The sequence below is a fragment of the Perissodus microlepis genome, chromosome 14, assembly GCF_051167445.1.
Source record: "Perissodus microlepis isolate ML-2025 ecotype Zambia chromosome 14, ASM5116744v1, whole genome shotgun sequence".
NCBI classification, from domain to species: domain Eukaryota; kingdom Metazoa; phylum Chordata; class Actinopteri; order Cichliformes; family Cichlidae; genus Perissodus; species Perissodus microlepis.
The window spans coordinates 24,967,697-24,984,984 of record NC_140474.1 but is presented as its reverse complement, the minus strand read 5'-3'; the positions used below and the strand labels follow the sequence as shown (position 1 = coordinate 24,984,984).

The 17,288-nt window shown below is 41.6% G+C and overlaps 1 protein-coding gene and 1 pseudogene across 1 annotated transcript in view; both read right to left on the bottom strand.

The window, feature by feature from the left end:
* Positions 1-16,836, bottom strand: part of LOC146374018 (cilia- and flagella-associated protein 337-like) — a 39,486-nt gene extending 22,650 nt beyond the window's left edge. Inside the window, exons 1-11 of the mRNA XM_084949875.1 lie at positions 16,166-16,836; positions 14,657-14,752; positions 13,463-13,771; positions 10,935-11,108; positions 10,320-10,409; positions 10,106-10,198; positions 8,657-8,828; positions 5,999-6,166; positions 4,365-4,513; positions 3,498-3,731; positions 3,001-3,165 (exon numbers count right to left, since the gene is read on the bottom strand). Of these exons, the coding sequence (XP_084806001.1) occupies positions 3,001-3,165; positions 3,498-3,731; positions 4,365-4,513; positions 5,999-6,166; positions 8,657-8,828; positions 10,106-10,198; positions 10,320-10,409; positions 10,935-11,108; positions 13,463-13,771; positions 14,657-14,737 (1,635 nt within the window). The 5' untranslated portion in view covers positions 14,738-14,752; positions 16,166-16,836. The remainder of the gene's footprint in view (positions 1-3,000; positions 3,166-3,497; positions 3,732-4,364; positions 4,514-5,998; positions 6,167-8,656; positions 8,829-10,105; positions 10,199-10,319; positions 10,410-10,934; positions 11,109-13,462; positions 13,772-14,656; positions 14,753-16,165) is intronic.
* On the bottom strand, positions 534-2,548 carry LOC146374019 (uncharacterized; annotated as a pseudogene).
* Positions 16,837-17,288: the final 452 nt, after the last annotated feature.

Below are 17,288 nucleotides of genomic sequence, written 5' to 3'. Positions count from 1 at the left end.
CTTATTTGATTTCCCCTTGTGACTTTTACCCCCTGTGTGCCCCTCTGTATCTGTGAGCCCTCGGCTCCCCTCCTTGTGTTTCATTCAATGTTTTCCCCAGCCCGTTATGTCTGTGCTCTCTCTCTCCTCCTGTCTGAACCTCTGTGTACTTCCTGTTTTACTTTGACAGTCTCTCGTCAGTATGCGTCATGTTGTGTTCACTCCTGCCCTGTCTCGTTACGATTATCTGTTTCAGCTGTGTTCCCCGTGTGCTCCCACTTCCCTCGTTAACCCTCTGTGTATTTATGTCTGCGTCTCCCTCAGTTCTGTGTCGCGTTCTCCCTCATGACTGTGTGCCCCTCCATGTGTTTCCTCGTGAGTCAGTTCCTTTATGACTTCCCAGTTTAGTTTCATATTATTATTAGAAATGGTTTATTTGAGCTTTGAGCTGAGATTCAGAGGTTTCTGTGGACACTGCTCATGTCAGCACTTATATTTCTAACCTTTTCTTATAACCGATTAAACATGATCTCCTTCCTTTTGCCCCCATTTTTGGTGGTGTAGGTACAAATGATCAGTCATGACATTCTCATAATAAATAAGATACTGCAAATAATTATTTCTGTATTTGTGTGATTGAAGTCAACTGAAAATGTGTATGAAATGACACTGTTTTAAAGATTTGGCCTAAATAATTTTGGAGTGAATGAGTCTAAACATGATGACCTAACTAGTGGTACCCTGACACACACACACACACACACACTCACTCAAGCATGTTGTGCCAGTTTCAGCTGAAACAATGTTTCAAACCATATTCCGGGTTTTTAGTTCACCATTTATGAGGTTTCAAGAAGAAAGTAAAAGACAGATCTGAATGTTTGAAAATGTTTTGGAAAAATTCTGTAAAGATGAGATGAAAAATACTCAAAGGATAAATTCAATTGGTTTATTATTTAGATAAGTTGAAAAAAAAGTTAAACAAGCAAGTAAATGAAGAAAAAAGGTAAAATGAAGTAATAATGAAAAAAGATAAACAAGTAAATGAAGAAAAAAGGTAGAGGAGAGAAAACCCCAACAATCCCCTCTGAGCAAGCACTTGGCGACAGTGGGGAGGAAAAACTGCCTTTAAACGGGCAGAAACCTCCGGCAGAACCAGGCTCAGGAGGGGACAGTCAACTGCCGGGACTGGTTGGGGGGGTTAACAGAGGTGGAGCAAGACGAGGCTACATCAGGTGAGGAAGCAGTAGCGTCTCTCCTCTGGAACAAGCGGAACCATTTTTTCTTTTTTTTCATGCACTTTTCCACGAGCGCTTTTTTTTCCAGGATGAGATTTCTCAGCTCATCGATTGTTTCTGCGTTTTGCTTTTCAAGTTTCTCACATCTTTGTTCCACCTCTTCCAATGTTGCTTGTTGTTCGTCAAGCTTGTCTTTGAGTTGTTTGGATGTTGCCTCCTGTATCAGCTTGTCCTTGTGCATGTCTGCATTTCTCTGTTAGACCTCTTTGTGCTTGTCTTCTAACTGCTCGTTTCTTTTCTGGATTTCTTGGAGCGTGAGCTGCAGGTCTTCATGTATTTTGTCTTGTTGTTGTTTTTGCGCCTGCATTTGAGTGTTTTCACGCTTCAAGTTATTGAATTCGACCAGAATCCCCTTAATGAGCTCGGAGTTGTTTCTCGCTATCTGATCGATCCTTTTCTGCATCTGCGAGCACCGTTTCTCCAGTTTGTCCTTTTCTTCTTCCACTTTAGTTGCTCTGTCCTCCAGCTGATTACAAAACTCTTGCAGTTTTAGATTTTTAGACTCAAAGTCCTGGACGATACGTTTTCCTTCTTTCAGTCTTTCTTGTTGTTGCTCTTTCTGTTGAAGAAGGTCTTTATTTTGATGCAGTGTTTCATCCAGGCTTTCTTTCAGCATTCGGTATTTTTCCTGCATGCTCTTCAGTTCGTGCTGCATGTCTCGTTGCTTTTTGTCCTGCTCTTCCTTCTGTTGGAGGAATTTATTCTTTTCTTCCACAGCTTCATGGAGCTGTCTTTGGAGGAGCCGATTTTTTCGGTCCATGTATTGGAGATCCCATTGTATCTTATCACTCATCGTTTTCTTGTCTTGGAGCTGGTTGGTCATTTCTTTTAGTTCTGCACTCTTTTGCCTGTTTTCTTTAATGAGGTGCACAATCTGCTCTCGGGTCTGCGCAAACTTGATTCCCCAGCCCTCATTAATAATTTTTATGTCCGGCTGGCGCTGTTGTCTTTCTTCCAGCTCTTTATTTTGGGCTTCCATTCGTCTACACTTGTCCTCCAGTTGAAGTTTCTCTTCTTCAATTTGTTGCATTTTTTTCTGGAGAAGGTAGTTTTCCTTCCTACTCTCCTCTAACGCCCTTTGGAAGGATGAGACGCCATTTGGGGAAATTGGCCGGCCACGCCATAAAGCGTCCACATCAGCTTGACACAGCTAGAGATACAAATGGGAACACTAAATGATATTGCTAAATCTAAATTCTTAGGAATATTGTTTGTCTTACAACGTATATCATCTGATAATCACCTCTGATAGTCTCCAACACCTGAGCAAAAACACTATTTGAATTCACAGGGAGCCAGTGGAGGATTGGCAAGTACCTTTAGACCCATTAGACTCAAACACCAACCATTTTACCATTTTTTGGGGGAAATTTGTGCCAGTTTGTCAAAAAGCTGGTGTTGTCCCTTCAAATCCACGTTTGGTCATTAGCCAACAGTTAATCACACAATAATCTAACACAGTGAATCGCAGCTGATGTAAATGTAACCATGCTGGTTTGCAGCTGCACACATCTATTTTGTAGTGCCCATATCAGGAGTAAATACAACAATTTCCTAGAAACATTGTCCTAAAAAGCTGCTACTCCACATTAATTCACACTTTACTTTTGCATTTCACTCAGGCTTTAACATTTCCATGAGGACTGGCCTGCAGCTGTACTGTGCATCTTCATATCCGTACAAATCCGAGTGAGCATGTGTGTGTGTACGCCTGTCCACCTACTTTGACCGCTCCGTCGGCGCCCGCGGTAAACAGTCGGGTCTGCGTAACGTCCAGGGCCATGGTGGAGATCTCAGCATCACCATGGCAACGGTGGAACTGCTTGACCTTTTGTCCTGTGTCAGTCAGCCAAAAGATCACAGAGGAGGCAGAGTCGCTGCTGACTACCTGCAGAGAGAGTTTGATCCATGTTATGCTACAGCAAAGGCGCTAATGCATTCTTTAATGATGCTCACATAACCAATCCATTCTCCACGCTTATTTTAGCGCTAAGCCACCGCTGAAGAATACATAATGGGAACAAGAGGAGGAAGAAAAACACGAGTGTCGCACAATAGGTGCTCATTTTCACTTGTTTGGTGTCTGCTGCCGCGTAAGTGGGAAACAGCTTGTTAAGAGGAGTGAGAAGAACTGGAGAACTTACCTATTGTACTAATTGTACATGTGGAAACACAAAGAAATAAAACAGCAGGTCACAGAAGACCATGTCACTGGCATACCTGTCTGAACCGACTGTTATACAGCACACAGGTAACAGGATGTTCATGGCTACTGATCTTCTTCTCCTCCCTCTTGGATTCCAGCAGGAGAAGCAGGCTGTTGAATGAAAGCACGAGGTGCTGGCGCTCCTCATTGAGAAACAGGAAGGGGTGTGTGTCCCCCTGTATGTTTGGAAAGACACCGGCCAGACGGTGTGTGCACAGCTGGCTGGACACGTCCCACAGACAGAGCACCTGGAAGGATAATAAGGGCTCTTATGTGTCTGTGCTTAAGGGCAGATATTTTGGTACATATCCACATGTTCCTAAAAAAGAAAAGTGCCACTAAAAGCTATCGCTCCTACAAAAAAACTTTTATTCAGTGATTACCAAACAAATACATCGTTGCACCATGAAGAACTGCTCCTCTGGTTGCAGTTTTAGTGGCCATATTGCTTCTAACGGCAACAACATGCCTGTCGCTGCTCCAGAAATTCTTTCAGAGTGAACTGAGGTAAAGCCTTCAGAGTTTCTTGCAGTGGCAGATGGTGTTTGAGCAGAGGCAGATGGAACATAAATCACTTCTAAAATATTCATTCTCTTCAGAAAAGCCAAAGAGAAGGCAAACATGCACGGTGCTACAACAGGGAGAGGAAAAGCAACAGAAGCACCAACATCCTCTTTGCATCAGAAAATAAAACAAGGCTTTAAAAGAAACACCAGCTGACAGTGGCAAGAAAAATGTGAAACAGGCTCGTCCCCAACACCTCGTTCGTCTGCAGTAATTAAAGCAAGGAATAACAATTAATATTACAATTACGGGGCTCTTCATCTCTACATTATCGGCACTAGTAGCGGGTCTGCGCACCCACTGAAGGGCACTCCTACCTTATCTTTGGAGTAGCTGAGGAGTTGTTGCTTGGTCTGCAGGAAGCAGACAGCAATGACGGGGCTTGTGTGACCACCAAGGGCGCACACCGGCTCAGAGGTCACGTAAGGATTCCACAGCAAGACGTGATGATCCACACCTGCTGTGGCTACAACCAATCAGAGGCACCATTCAGACATGGAAGTAACAGGCTTCTTTGTGATCCTAACACAAGCGGACAGCTCCAGGCATGTTAGTTCACACCTGGCATAAGAATGCATGTCCAGTGTCTTCCGGTGACTTTTCCTCTCTATATGGAGATAATCATTTACATGACTTCCGTTTGCAAATGAAGATCAAATGCCCGCACGGGTCCCCTCCAAGTCAAATCCACCCCACCATGAGCCCACCTGTGATTAAACAAACAGGTTTAATCACTATTTATTTATTTACATGCACAGTTGGCCAACAGCCTTATGCAAAAATCTGTCAGATCTCAGTGCATTCCGACTTGGAGATAACCGCATGTTGATTCTGGTAGCAGGTCCGGTCAAACGTAGGTTTCAGAAATGGACTTGTGCCGGACTTTGATCTTGAGTCTTCACAAATCGAAATTATGTAAAGCTCACTCGCATACAGAGCGGGGTAGTGAGATCCAATTACAGGTGGTCACTCAAGATGCATTTTAATCCCAAGGGTGAACTGACTGATCATCAAAAGAGACATTTCAGTGCCAGGTCTGAACAGCTCCCAAATTAGCGGAGAGATTAATTGCAGTTATTTCCAGGGAACAATACCGCTCCCAGCCCCCTCCACCACCACAACCAATTTACTGTTCAATGAGGCATTTGACAGTTTTGATGATGCATTGTTAGTAAATTTAAGTTGATTGATTGAGAACTGTAAAAGCATTCACGTTTTTACAATTATTTAGAAGCACATGGTATGGTACATTAGACATTTAATAGATAGTGTACAATCATTAGAGGTTTTTTTGTTTTTTTATGTTGATGAGCGTGTAAAACCTCTAAGTTAAACCTGAAATGAAAACCTTCAAGTGAATAAATATGATTCATATACACTCATGGTAAAAACAAAGTGCAGCCTCTTTCATTCAAGGTTCTATCAGGCATAATAAAAAGGCAGCTAAATACAATCTGAGGTTAATACGGCCTTAAGTGAACAACAACAGACAAAATGACAAAACATGACATATTACACTGTGTACAACCTTACTGCTTCCATAGGAATTAAGAAGGTAATTAGCAGCCAGGTGCTAATAATCAAATGTACCTGATTAAGTGACCATTTGCATGTAAAAGCAGAAGGTTTTGGCCATAATGCACAGCGCCATCAACGCAATCATACTTAATGTCGCGCACGGTGGTGGAGGGCTGATGATCTGAGCTTGTTTTGCAGTCACAGGACCTTAGGATCATTTAGTGGACAATAAACTGAATACTAACATATTAGAGTCACATGTGAGGCCATCTGTCTGACAGCTAAAGCTCGTCATCCAGAACAGTGATGCTTTGAATCATGAGGATAAAAAGATTTTTATCATGTCTTAATAACTAAAACCTTGAAAATTAAATTTTACTATAAATCTATGTCATCATACTTTATGTTGTACAGCTACTTCATTTGGACCCACCTAACAGGCCGAGTCCAATATGGAAGTCGACATCCCACACACCGTCCTTTGTAGAGTAAGAAGTGATTCGTAGGCTCGTGCTTTCCTTTTCCCTCCAGCCAATCACCATGCTGCTCTGTGGTGCGATGCTGCACGACACAAAGGCCTCAAGTGAGCCCAGGTAACGCACTGCAAGAGGCATAATAGTCAGAAAAGTGAAAGTAAATCAGAAGTGGCATACTGTAGTTAGCTTGACTCCATCCAGAAAAAAGCAAGTAGATAGTATGACATTATATTAACATTTCTGCAGTTTATGTCATTGTAAATTTCTGCTTTAGCATTAGGAGCTGCTTATTTGTCATCGTCTTCCAATCCACAATAACTACAACTGGTTTCATCATAAAGGAAAAGCTGTATGGCTTGTACAAACACAGCAATAGGCTTTTTATCTACAAACTAATTTCAAGAGAAGAAAATAATCCTAAACAATAGCTGCTGCCTTCCTGTGTAAACAGCAAAAGTTACTGGCAGAGTGACTAAATTAGTTTCAAACTTGACAAATTCAATATAAAAACAACATTGCAACATATTTTGATGATGACACACTGCTCATCTTCTTTCATTTCCTCAAATTATATCCTTCTCCCTGCTGATGCCAAAATGCTCTCACTAGCACGGCTCCAAAGGATATCCATCCACTCTCTGAAACGGTTGCGCTAAATGTGCAATGACCGCAGCCGTATAGTAAACCGACCAATTCTCAGGAGCTCAATATAGCATAGAATTAGACGGTTATGATTTGCTCACTGGTATTACAGAAAACGTAATGGATCTTGCATCACCATCCATCTCAATTAAGACTTTGATTGAGACCGGCTAAATTGGTTGCCACATGTCTCTATTAGAGGCTGCTTAACTTTCAAAGCCTGCACAAGCTAAGGGCTGGTTTTGAGATGGCATGTGACAAGTCGTAGGTCAAACACTGGCTGGAGAGCTTGGGGCAAATAATTATATCTGAATACACTTCACGCATCCCATCTTTGCTCCGCTCCGTGAATTTAAGAGATTAGTGGATTTTCAGACAGCGCGTTGTGACTCATCATTGATTAATGATCCCTTCTCTTATTCATTGACAAGCACAGCTCATCAAACTAGTTGTGATGCAGACTCAGATAGAGAACATCTGCTTCCTTAGCCGGTGCTGCAGCTATTCTCACACTTTCACTGCTGAGATTGGAAATAACACAGAAACAGCAGGAGTCATTGTGTGTTTATATCGAAGCAAACCTCTCGTGTTGTGCAATAAATCGCTGCACGTTATGGGAGATTTTTATGTTACCTACACGCTCTCTCCATCACTAACACACCCCTTCCTTGCACCTCTCATTCTTTGTCCTTATAGGACTGTTGTCCATCCCAATTTCCTCCTAATTTGCTCTCAATTTCCCCTCACTGATCCACCGCTGTCTCTCTCTCCTTCCTCTCCTCCTCTCTCTGGTGGCCCATGAGCCTGAAGGTTTGGAGGTCTGGATAACCAGGCATGTCTAATGGTACACAGCCCACTCATACTGCAGGGTGGGAAACTTCAAAAGAAAAAGCACCAGCACCCCAGAGGTATGCAAACACACACACATGCATTCACACGGGCTGCCTTTACTTACAGTCAGAAATGACGACACACACGCCCACACACAAACAAGCGTGCTCTTGCCGATTCACGTGCATGTGCACACACAGATTGTAAAATTTTCATTTAACTAAAGCTTTTAATGTTTCGCCATTGTATCCTTTGTTTCCCCATTCTTTGTTATTCCTTTTTCCCCATTTATTGGGCTTATTTATACGTGCTTTATTCTTGTTTTCGCTTTTATCAGGATTCCCCCCCCTTTTCAGCGAATCCAGCCTCAGAGCGTTGTCTCGGCTGAATCATTATCAAACAGCCCAATAACTCTTCAGAGAGCCTCTGTCCAAATGATGCAATCGAGATTAAACTAAGCGACCTCTTTGTTACCCACGCTGAGCTGCAGTGGGGTGGGGGGGATCTCAGCAAGCCAGACCTCAAGTTCCTGACTATATTATATCAGCAGTAAAAAGTCTGGCTATGAAGAGAATGACTCAGGACTCACTGCATGTGTGTCAGCGTGCGTGCATCAGTGACCGGGACACACCCAGGCGTTTTCATTGTGTTGCATAAGCTGTTATTGCAACGACACCGGAGAGGTGACCAAGCAAGCCTGTGGCTCTCATCCCAGGTGTGAAGGGTAAAGTGTGTGTGTCTGTGTTTGCATGGGTGTGTTAAGTAGGTCTGACACCCAGAATGTGTTGTTTCTATCGGATATACTCCTGATTTTATTCTGACCTGATACTGGAGAGCTTCTTTTTTTTTTTAACCTGAGGCTGAATACAGTTGTGCACAGGAATGACAAACAGAAGCATTTGGGTTCTGATTATCGCTGCTCATGCAGGCTATTTCAGCTGGCTCCTTCTTTTGCATACCATATGAAATAGCAGATGTGCAAACAGAGGAGTTTTCACTGGGACAAGACAACAAAAGAGAAACTACAGCTGCAACAAAGATATGCACTTTTACAAGAATGTTAGGCTATAATTAAAGGGAGAGGGGTTTGTTAGTGTGCTTATGTCTCTTTGATGGTTTGTGTGTGTGTGTGTACTTTCTACCTTTTCTAACCCAGCCAGGCGCGTGTGCTTGGTGTGTCACGGTGTAACAGGAGCGATGCATGCCTTTGGCCAGATCATCCCAAAGGATGATGTCTGCTGAGTCAGAGTCTGTCCTCAGACTGAATCTCTCAAACAGAAAGATCTGGGCTGAGGTGAAATATAAAGCACTGACCTGGGAATATACACAGACACTCACAGTCGTTGAGCAGTGGACCTGTTCGATTCAGATTTATTTATGTAGCGCCAAATCACAACAACAGGCGCTTACATTCACCTTACATTCTTTAGCTCATAGGGGGTCACTTTGCGACAGTGGGGAGGAAAAATGACTTTTTAACAGGAAGAAGCCTCCAGCAGAACCGGGCTCGCAGAGGATCAGCCATCTGCCGTCAGCGGTTGGGGGTGAGGGGAAAGAGAAAGAGAAGAAAGAGAGCATATGGAGGCAGGACAAAACAGACTAAGGGAGAGACAAGACAAGGATTTAATGACATGCTGCAGTGGTTTATAAATAGGGAGAGAAAAGAGGCAAGTGGAGCATAAGTGCTCATTGCATCACACAAAGTCCCATAGCAGCCTGAACCTATAGTAACATAATGAACACATATGTGGATAATGAGGATAACGCCTTCCTCTCTTGTTCTTTAGTAAACTAGTTCATGCATTTACTACTTCTAGGCTAGACTACTGTAATTCATTATTATCAAGATGTCCTAAAAACTCCCTAAAAAAGCCTTCAGTTGATCTAAAGAGTACTGGCAGAAACATATTTCTCCCATATTGGCTTCTCTTCATTGGCTCGCTGTTAAATCCAGAATCAAATTTCAAATCCTTCTCATCACATACAAGGTCTTGAATAATCAGCCCCCATCTTATGTGAAAGGCCTGGTGCCTGAATCACCCCATTAGAGCACTTTTTCTCTCAGACAGCAGGCTATGTAAAAGTAGAATGGGAGGCAGAGCCTTCAGCTTTAAGGCCCCTCTTCTGTGGAACCAGATACCAGTTTGGATTTGGGAGACAGACACCCTTTCTACATTTGAGATTAGGCTTAAAACTTTCATTTTTAATAAAGCATACAGTTAGAGCTGGACCCTGAATCTTCCACTAGCTATGCTGCTATAAGCTGCTGGGGTGTTTCTTTTTCACGCTCCATGTGTTTCTACAACACTCTGCATTTACTCATTAGTTATAAATTTCTCCTCCGTTGCAGCAGATGGGTGCCCCTCCCTGGGCCTGGTTCTGCTGGTGGTTTCTTCCTGTTAAAAGGGGTTTTTTTGCTTCCCACTGACGCCAAGTTCTTGCTCATATCTTCTGTGGATTATTGTAGGGTCTTTGACTTACAATATAAAGTAACTTGAAGCGACTGCTTGTGATTTGGTGGCATATAAATAAAACTGAATTAAGTTCTTTTTCTTCTCAATCATTTGCTTTTCTTTGTATGTGTGTATTACCCGTCCTCCAATGTCTCCTATAGTGAGAACAGCCTGGTCAGGGTTACAGGGATCTACCCAGTAGTCTAGACACCAAGGAGTAAAGTTCAAGCCCTAGAGTAGATAAGAATATATGAGATATATTGCCAGTTCTTATGTTATTAATAATGCAATGGAATCAAGCTGATGGTAATATGAAGATAACACAAAACACTAAAAAACATCTCACTGTTACCTGGAGTTTACACCTGCAGCTGAAGGTCTTTTCACACACGAAGTCATAGAAACACACCTCTTTACTTGTGAAAGCCACAGCTATCTGAGACTAAAGAAAATGGAGTTTGTTAGAAAACACAGAAACATGGAGACATGCAACCTGTCCCTATTATATAACAAGGATTTAGCAGTTTGCCAAACTGTTAATTAATGCACAATGGGGGAAAAAAATCCTCATGTGTTATTCAACGCGGTTATACAATACAGAATATGGCATCCATAAATCTGTAGTTTAAAGAAATGCCAATTAAAACTTACAATCAATTATTGATGGTGTTATTACTAAAAAATGTATGTTTACTTTCTGATCTTTATGCGCCAGTTTCGTGTCTGAAACGCAATTAACCAAAGCCACAGATCAATAATTCATTAATTGAGTGGAGTATTTGTTTATCTCTGTGCCATACAATATCTGCTCCATTAAATGAGGCTACTTATCAGTTATTAAATTATAAATCCATTTCTTTGAATAATATTTCTTGAATTACGCTTCAGGAGCCACGATGCAGCAGTAATCGATGAGAGGACTGATTACTAGTTAGGTATGCATCTCTCAGTATGTTGATAGGTTCACCTTGTCCACGTTTTGCAGCAGCACCACATCTGTGACCCAGAGGTCCTTGGGTGCGACTGTGCTGTTCTGCAGTCGATGAGTGTGCAGAAGGGACATGTCCTCCGCATCCCACAGTCCTACGTTTCCTCCTTTACTCACAGTGAGATACTGACCTGAACTCTGCAGGTACAGCACCTGAGGAGGCCAGAGGTTATTACAAGCCAAACATTTAAAGAAAATATCCACAGAAAGACTACAATTCACACTTCCCCGTAACACCAGCCTTTAGCTTTATGCCCCAATGAAGTTTGCTACATTAGAGAGTGGCGTTATTTATTAAAACCTGAGGAGACAGCTTTTAAAAACCAATTTAAAATATTAATTATGGCTTGAATTTTCCTGTTCTCGCTGGCTACTTTATAACCGCAGAACTACCCTAATATAAGTTCTCTAAAAACGGGCCCCTACTAAATCTTCCACTCATTGGATACAGGTGAATAAAAGGAGCCGTTCTGTGCTGAATCTAATAAAATTGAGAATTAATCATTACAGGAGTTATTGGGTGAACAAAACTTGGAGCTGCAAAAAATAAATTAATTCATTTTAAAAAGCTTGAAGCTGACTGCATCTAATGAGCAAGAGACAAAGTAGATCTTTGATGAAAGGTAGTTTATTAAAATTTCACAGCAGAGGTAAGAGGTCAGATGTTCTGCAACGTAATTACTGTCTTCTCCCTTTTCACAGTGTACCTTTGTAAGATCTCCCGGATTTGCATGTCATTTTTCCATAATTATTATAATTACATATTGATATACAGCTGGTGAGTAACTGATACAATGTGTTTATCTGTAGTGCGAGTGAAGGGCTATCATTTTGGGGCTCTTTTAGCAGCTTTTTCATTGCTTTAAAAGCTGGAAGACAAAACTGTTATTCAATTTGAAGTATGTACCCAATGAAGTGTCGGTGAACCTGTAACTGCTAAATGGCAACAAAATAACTTTTATACTTAACAGTATATGGTATACTTTAGTACTTAAAGTATTTCAGTGTATGAAATAGATTCCCATTTAGCTTGTAATAGGGAAAAGCGACGTTCAGGAAGAAATGGTGGTAGATGAAACAAATAGTATAGGACCATGTAAAATGGGCAGGTGCAAATACCTGGGAAACTCTGACGAGGACAAGCATTTCAGAAATAGCATGTTCTGTGGGGTGCTGCTGGTTAGCAGCACTGAGTGGTCAAATGAGGGACAGACTGTCCACAAGGTCTCGGGGATGTGCTTGTATTACTAAAACCTCCCAATACTGGCACCAAGGGGTACTTATAGTCTTAGAACCATGCTATAGGCAGGTATCTTTGCTATTAAAGCTGTTGTGTTGCTCTGGCTCATCAGAGTTATGTGAAATATCAAACACCAGAAGTGATTTTGGGAGACAATTACATGACAGAGCAGCTCTAGAAGTGACTTTGAGGAAGAAAAAGATGCAAGATAATGTGTGTTCCAACTGTATGATCCATGTAATACTGCAATGTAATGTAATGTAATGTAACATGAAAATAATATTACATGTTTACTGCAGCTCTTCCATCACATTATCGTCTCCTCAAAATCACTTCCATTATATATAGATAGATAGATAGACAGATATAGATAGCAGAAGCTCACAGATGGATGGATGGATGGATGGATGGATAGACAGAGAGCTTCTGCTGTATTTTATTTAACATTTAATGTTCTTTTGCAGCATTTTTCTATTTGCTTGTGTTTTCTTAAGTTGCACTGCCCAACAGTTTGGTCTACAATTGTAGCAGACATAAAGCAAATATTAATATTTGGTGTTACCATTTAAGGAATACAAGTCCAGAATTCACTCCTTTTAGCTCAGTTTTGGTCTTCACCAAGCCCTGAGTGAAATGTGTACAAAAAAAATGCAAAAGCTGCAAGCTGTTGGTGGATTTGTCACCATTAGTAACCACTTCCTGCTTTGCTACAAATTTGCCAGGGTTATAGATACAGTACATTGTTTCCATAGTCTCTATTTGATACTTAACTAGTGGAGTAATGGTCAGAAATGAAAGCTATCTAAGCAACAATACTCTGCCTCTTTAAGGCTGTCAAACCTTCCAGGCACTTGGAAAACAACTGACACAACAGTCTGACATTTCGACATCCTCGGGATTGAAAGATTAAAGTGATGAGCCGTCACTTTATCCAAAGCGGTGGGGACTTCACACCGGCTGCTTCATTTACATATTAATTGATAGATGTTAAAGGAGTCCAGAGCCATTTATCTCCAAAGGAGTCAGCCATTTTGATGAGCAAGACCCTAATACTTTTTGAACGTTTCCTTCCACAATGTTTAATAATGTGCAATTCCATCCAGTCAGCAGAGTTTTGGATTCTCTAGACTGCCAATGTCAAAATGTTTTCAGATAACATGCAGAGGGTCATTGGTTTGGGGAAAAAAGGGAAAAAAGGCAACATGCTATGACTCTCATAACAAACTTTTCTTCGTGTAAGTCTCTACTAGGTTAAAGGACCTTTTACCTTTTGAACAGGGTCTCGATGTGGACAGGTGAGGGTGCGTGGTGGCTTCCAGCAAGGCGCACTAACAGTTTTGCTGTTCTTTAATTTATTGGAAAGCTCCATCAGCAGAAATGAGCACAGGCCTCCCCAGTCAATACATTCTTTCTCCTTTGAGGTGTCGCTGTCCAGGAGGAGGCCACTGCGCTGCTGACTGAGAACCACGCTGTCGAACAAGAAGCCATATTCCTCCTCGGACCCGTGGCCAACTGATGACCAAGCAAGATCGATGAACTGAATTCGGGACAAGGAGCGGGATGCACCTGAGAAGTCCTGCATTCAACAGCAACAGGATTGTGAGATATTGCACAATCTTGGCACACAGCTGAATACAGCCAACTAGTGCACTCCCAGCATCAGCAAAGTTGGTCAATCATGAGTGTGGACTATGTAAAAGATGGAAATAGCTTCAGGCTATTTAAAGCCTCCCTTTTTTGCCTCCAAAGTACCCCCACTTTAAAGAAGTCCATGAGCACTTTAACCTCAGTAAACAATGTCTCCAATCTCTTTGAAACTGTTAGCTAAAACTAGTGCATCTCTTAGCTATTATAGTAAGGTATAAGACTAATACCTAAGGTTAGTTTCAAGTCTCAGTTATAGAAGCAAAGTATAAGACTGACACCTAAGACTAGTTTCAAGTTTGAGCTATTGTAGTATGGTGTAAGGCTAATAGCTAAGATTAGCTTCAAGTCGTAGCTGTTGTAGCAAGGTGTTCATTTTGTAACATATGTACCCCATTTAGAATGGAACACACAATAAATCAAGGTGTGTTTAAGACTGTGGCTACACTGTGACAGGAAATTGGTGCAGTTCAGGGCATCACAAATAAGCGACTTACTTCTAGGTGGCTACCTCCATCTTTTATACATCAGTTATGAGAAGAACCCAAAAATTAGGGCAGTACTTGAACAAATTAACTTAAAACAAGCTGTATATACTCCAGTAAACTAAAAGTAAGTAGAACATACCCAAACCCTATGATTTCTTAGTAAATCCCTAAAGATTCCCTTGTTTGTATAGCACTTCTAATCAGATCTAAAGGTATGGTTCTATACTGTCAAAATTGGAGATAAATAATTTAACCCTGTTCTTTAAATGTGAAATAAAGGTGCTGTAATACAAGGCTGTCAATAGACTGACTTGAAATCAAAGACTCACAAGGAAAAGGTTCTGTAACTTTCTATAATCCTCAGCGTTCATTCTGCTTTCAAGCTGTGCCACCTCCATTCTCGTTCCCATGGTTACAGCTCAGACCTGTCAATCAATCAGCAATAAACCAGGTGAGGTCAAGGAGGTAAAATGCGTGTCAGTATGCAGGTTGGTGTGGAATAGGGAATACATACACACACACACACACACACACACACACACACACACACACACACACACATATATATATATATCAATGAATAAAATAGATTTCCCAACGTCTATGTGTTACATGATAAAACAAGATGCACTCAGAATAATCCCTCAATAACCTGCCATATCTATTTCACATGGGTCGTCATGCCACCATGATCATACAGCAAGGTCACAGCAGCAGCTTATTGTTGCCTCTTTTCACTGTTGGATAGCGTGCAAAGGTTTCCGCTATTTTCCGAACTGCAAGACTTTAGGAAGTAGTCAAACAAGCCCCTCCAAAAAAAAATTTCTCAGAAAGGCAGCGGGTTGCCAAAGCATGTCGAGTCTGTCATATCCGTTAGTGTGAAATAAAATACAGTCAGATAGATGGAGAGAATAAAAGTGTGAATAAAAGGAAATGATTTCTGAAATTGTTCTATGCTGAAATTAAAAGCGCATTTGAAGTCAAAGGGAGAAAGTTTCTTTTTAACTCCAACTCTCCTACAAAACACTCCAAGGGGCAGCGGGGCGGCAAACACCGTTTCATTTTTAGCATGGCATAAACGTTTATGAGACAAATTCACTGGATGTGGCATCAAACTGAACAGAGATTTAGATGACAGGCTGTGTAATGAAAGCAAAGGGAAAATAAATAAATCAATGCTTTGCTGCAGCTATTATCTTTTTTTATAACAGTGATGAACTGCAGTGTGATCTTGACATGATAGTTAAACCAGACAACAGGTTCACAGTAGACCGCAAGATGACTTTATACTACTGTAATATTTAAAAGAATGCCGAGACTCATGGGACAATTTCTTCACATCTTGTTTGTGAGCGTGATAACTTCTAATCAACCACATCCTGACTTGTTTTGTGGCACGCCGCTGGCTTCAGTCTGCATGCGACTGCACAGACGCAACTCTATAAAGAAAAATGAACACAGAAAGCTTGATGTGTCGTCCAAATTGCTGCTGCTTGAAAGGTAAGAGGCATTTCTTATGAATGCATCCACCTCTGGGAAAGACTCCTTTTGCAATCTTTTAGCAAACACACTTATCAGGGTTGCCTCTCCTCTTCCTGGATGGTCACTTTTGCTCCAGTTAGTCCTCTCAAAACTGTCACTGTAGTACTTCTGAGTCTTTAAAAGAACATGCAGTTAACTTGTCCGTCAACAAAGCATCTCAGCTCCTAACTGTGTAATGGCAGACCTGGCCTTCCAGTATACACATACCTCAAGTCAAGCATGTTTTCTTTTCAATCACAAAGTTCAAACAGTGAAACCAAACACAACTTTACACTTAATAACAAATTCAAACTTACCATTCAATTTCACCTCTCATTCTGTCATGGGTGTCTGCAGTATGTGGTCCCAAGAGTCCAGCTCTGAGGTGTTGGAAACACCACTTTCAAATGCGTGACATTTCAAACAAATCCTCACCTTCTGGCTATTCCGTCTTAGCAATGGCTGCCTCTCGTCTACAGGAGACTCGGCCGATTTGTGCCTGAAGTTTGTGTCCAGAGGTTATTCTAAGCTGGCAACGTGTAAGAAGCAATCAACGCCAACAGCCCTGACTGCAGGCACACACACCCACAGAGAGTTAACGAACTGACCCCCAGTAGCCCAGACAGTGGCAGAGGCCACACACACACACAACAAATCTTTTATTATCCTTCACTCTTAAAGACTCGGGCTAAGTTTCCTGGCAACCGAGTAGTCAAAAAGAGTTGTGAGAGTTTGTGAGTCCAGGCCTATTGTCAGTATGCGTGCGCGTGTATCCTTTCTATTCTCAGATTAGGCACAGGAGCGAACATAATGTGTGTGAGAGTGAGGTGCAACAACGCCACATACAACAACACGATTCACACAAAGATTCCACGGCGACTGATAATGAAAGAAAAATACTGACGTGAACCTGAACAAAGATAAAATACACACAAAGCAGCTTTACAGCATCATTCAAATGCCTGTGAGAGGGCATCCTGCAGGTCAATTGTTGCTATGCGCACACACACACACACACACACACACACACACACACACACACACACACACACACACACACACACACACACAGAGAACAAAGTATCTCAGGGATTTGTTAAACTCAAACAAATCGATAGCTCGTATGGTGGAAAGCATCAAACAGTAAATCCAACAAAGATGTAATCACTGCCCTTCCTTCCTGCTGCTCCAGTGACCATGGCCAATCTCCGTGTGTGACTTAATGGTCTTCAATAACTCGAATTAGCTGATTATGGCGGCCGTCAACAGTGACAGGATCGGAAAATTAGGTCTCAGCAATTTCAATAATAAAGCTTTAAAAATTAACACTATCACAATTGGATTACAGTGGTGCATGTAGGAGCCAGCAGAGAGCCCAAAATAGCCCTCCACAAATCCACCATGGAAAATCCACTATTATACAGGGAGAAGAATGAAGTT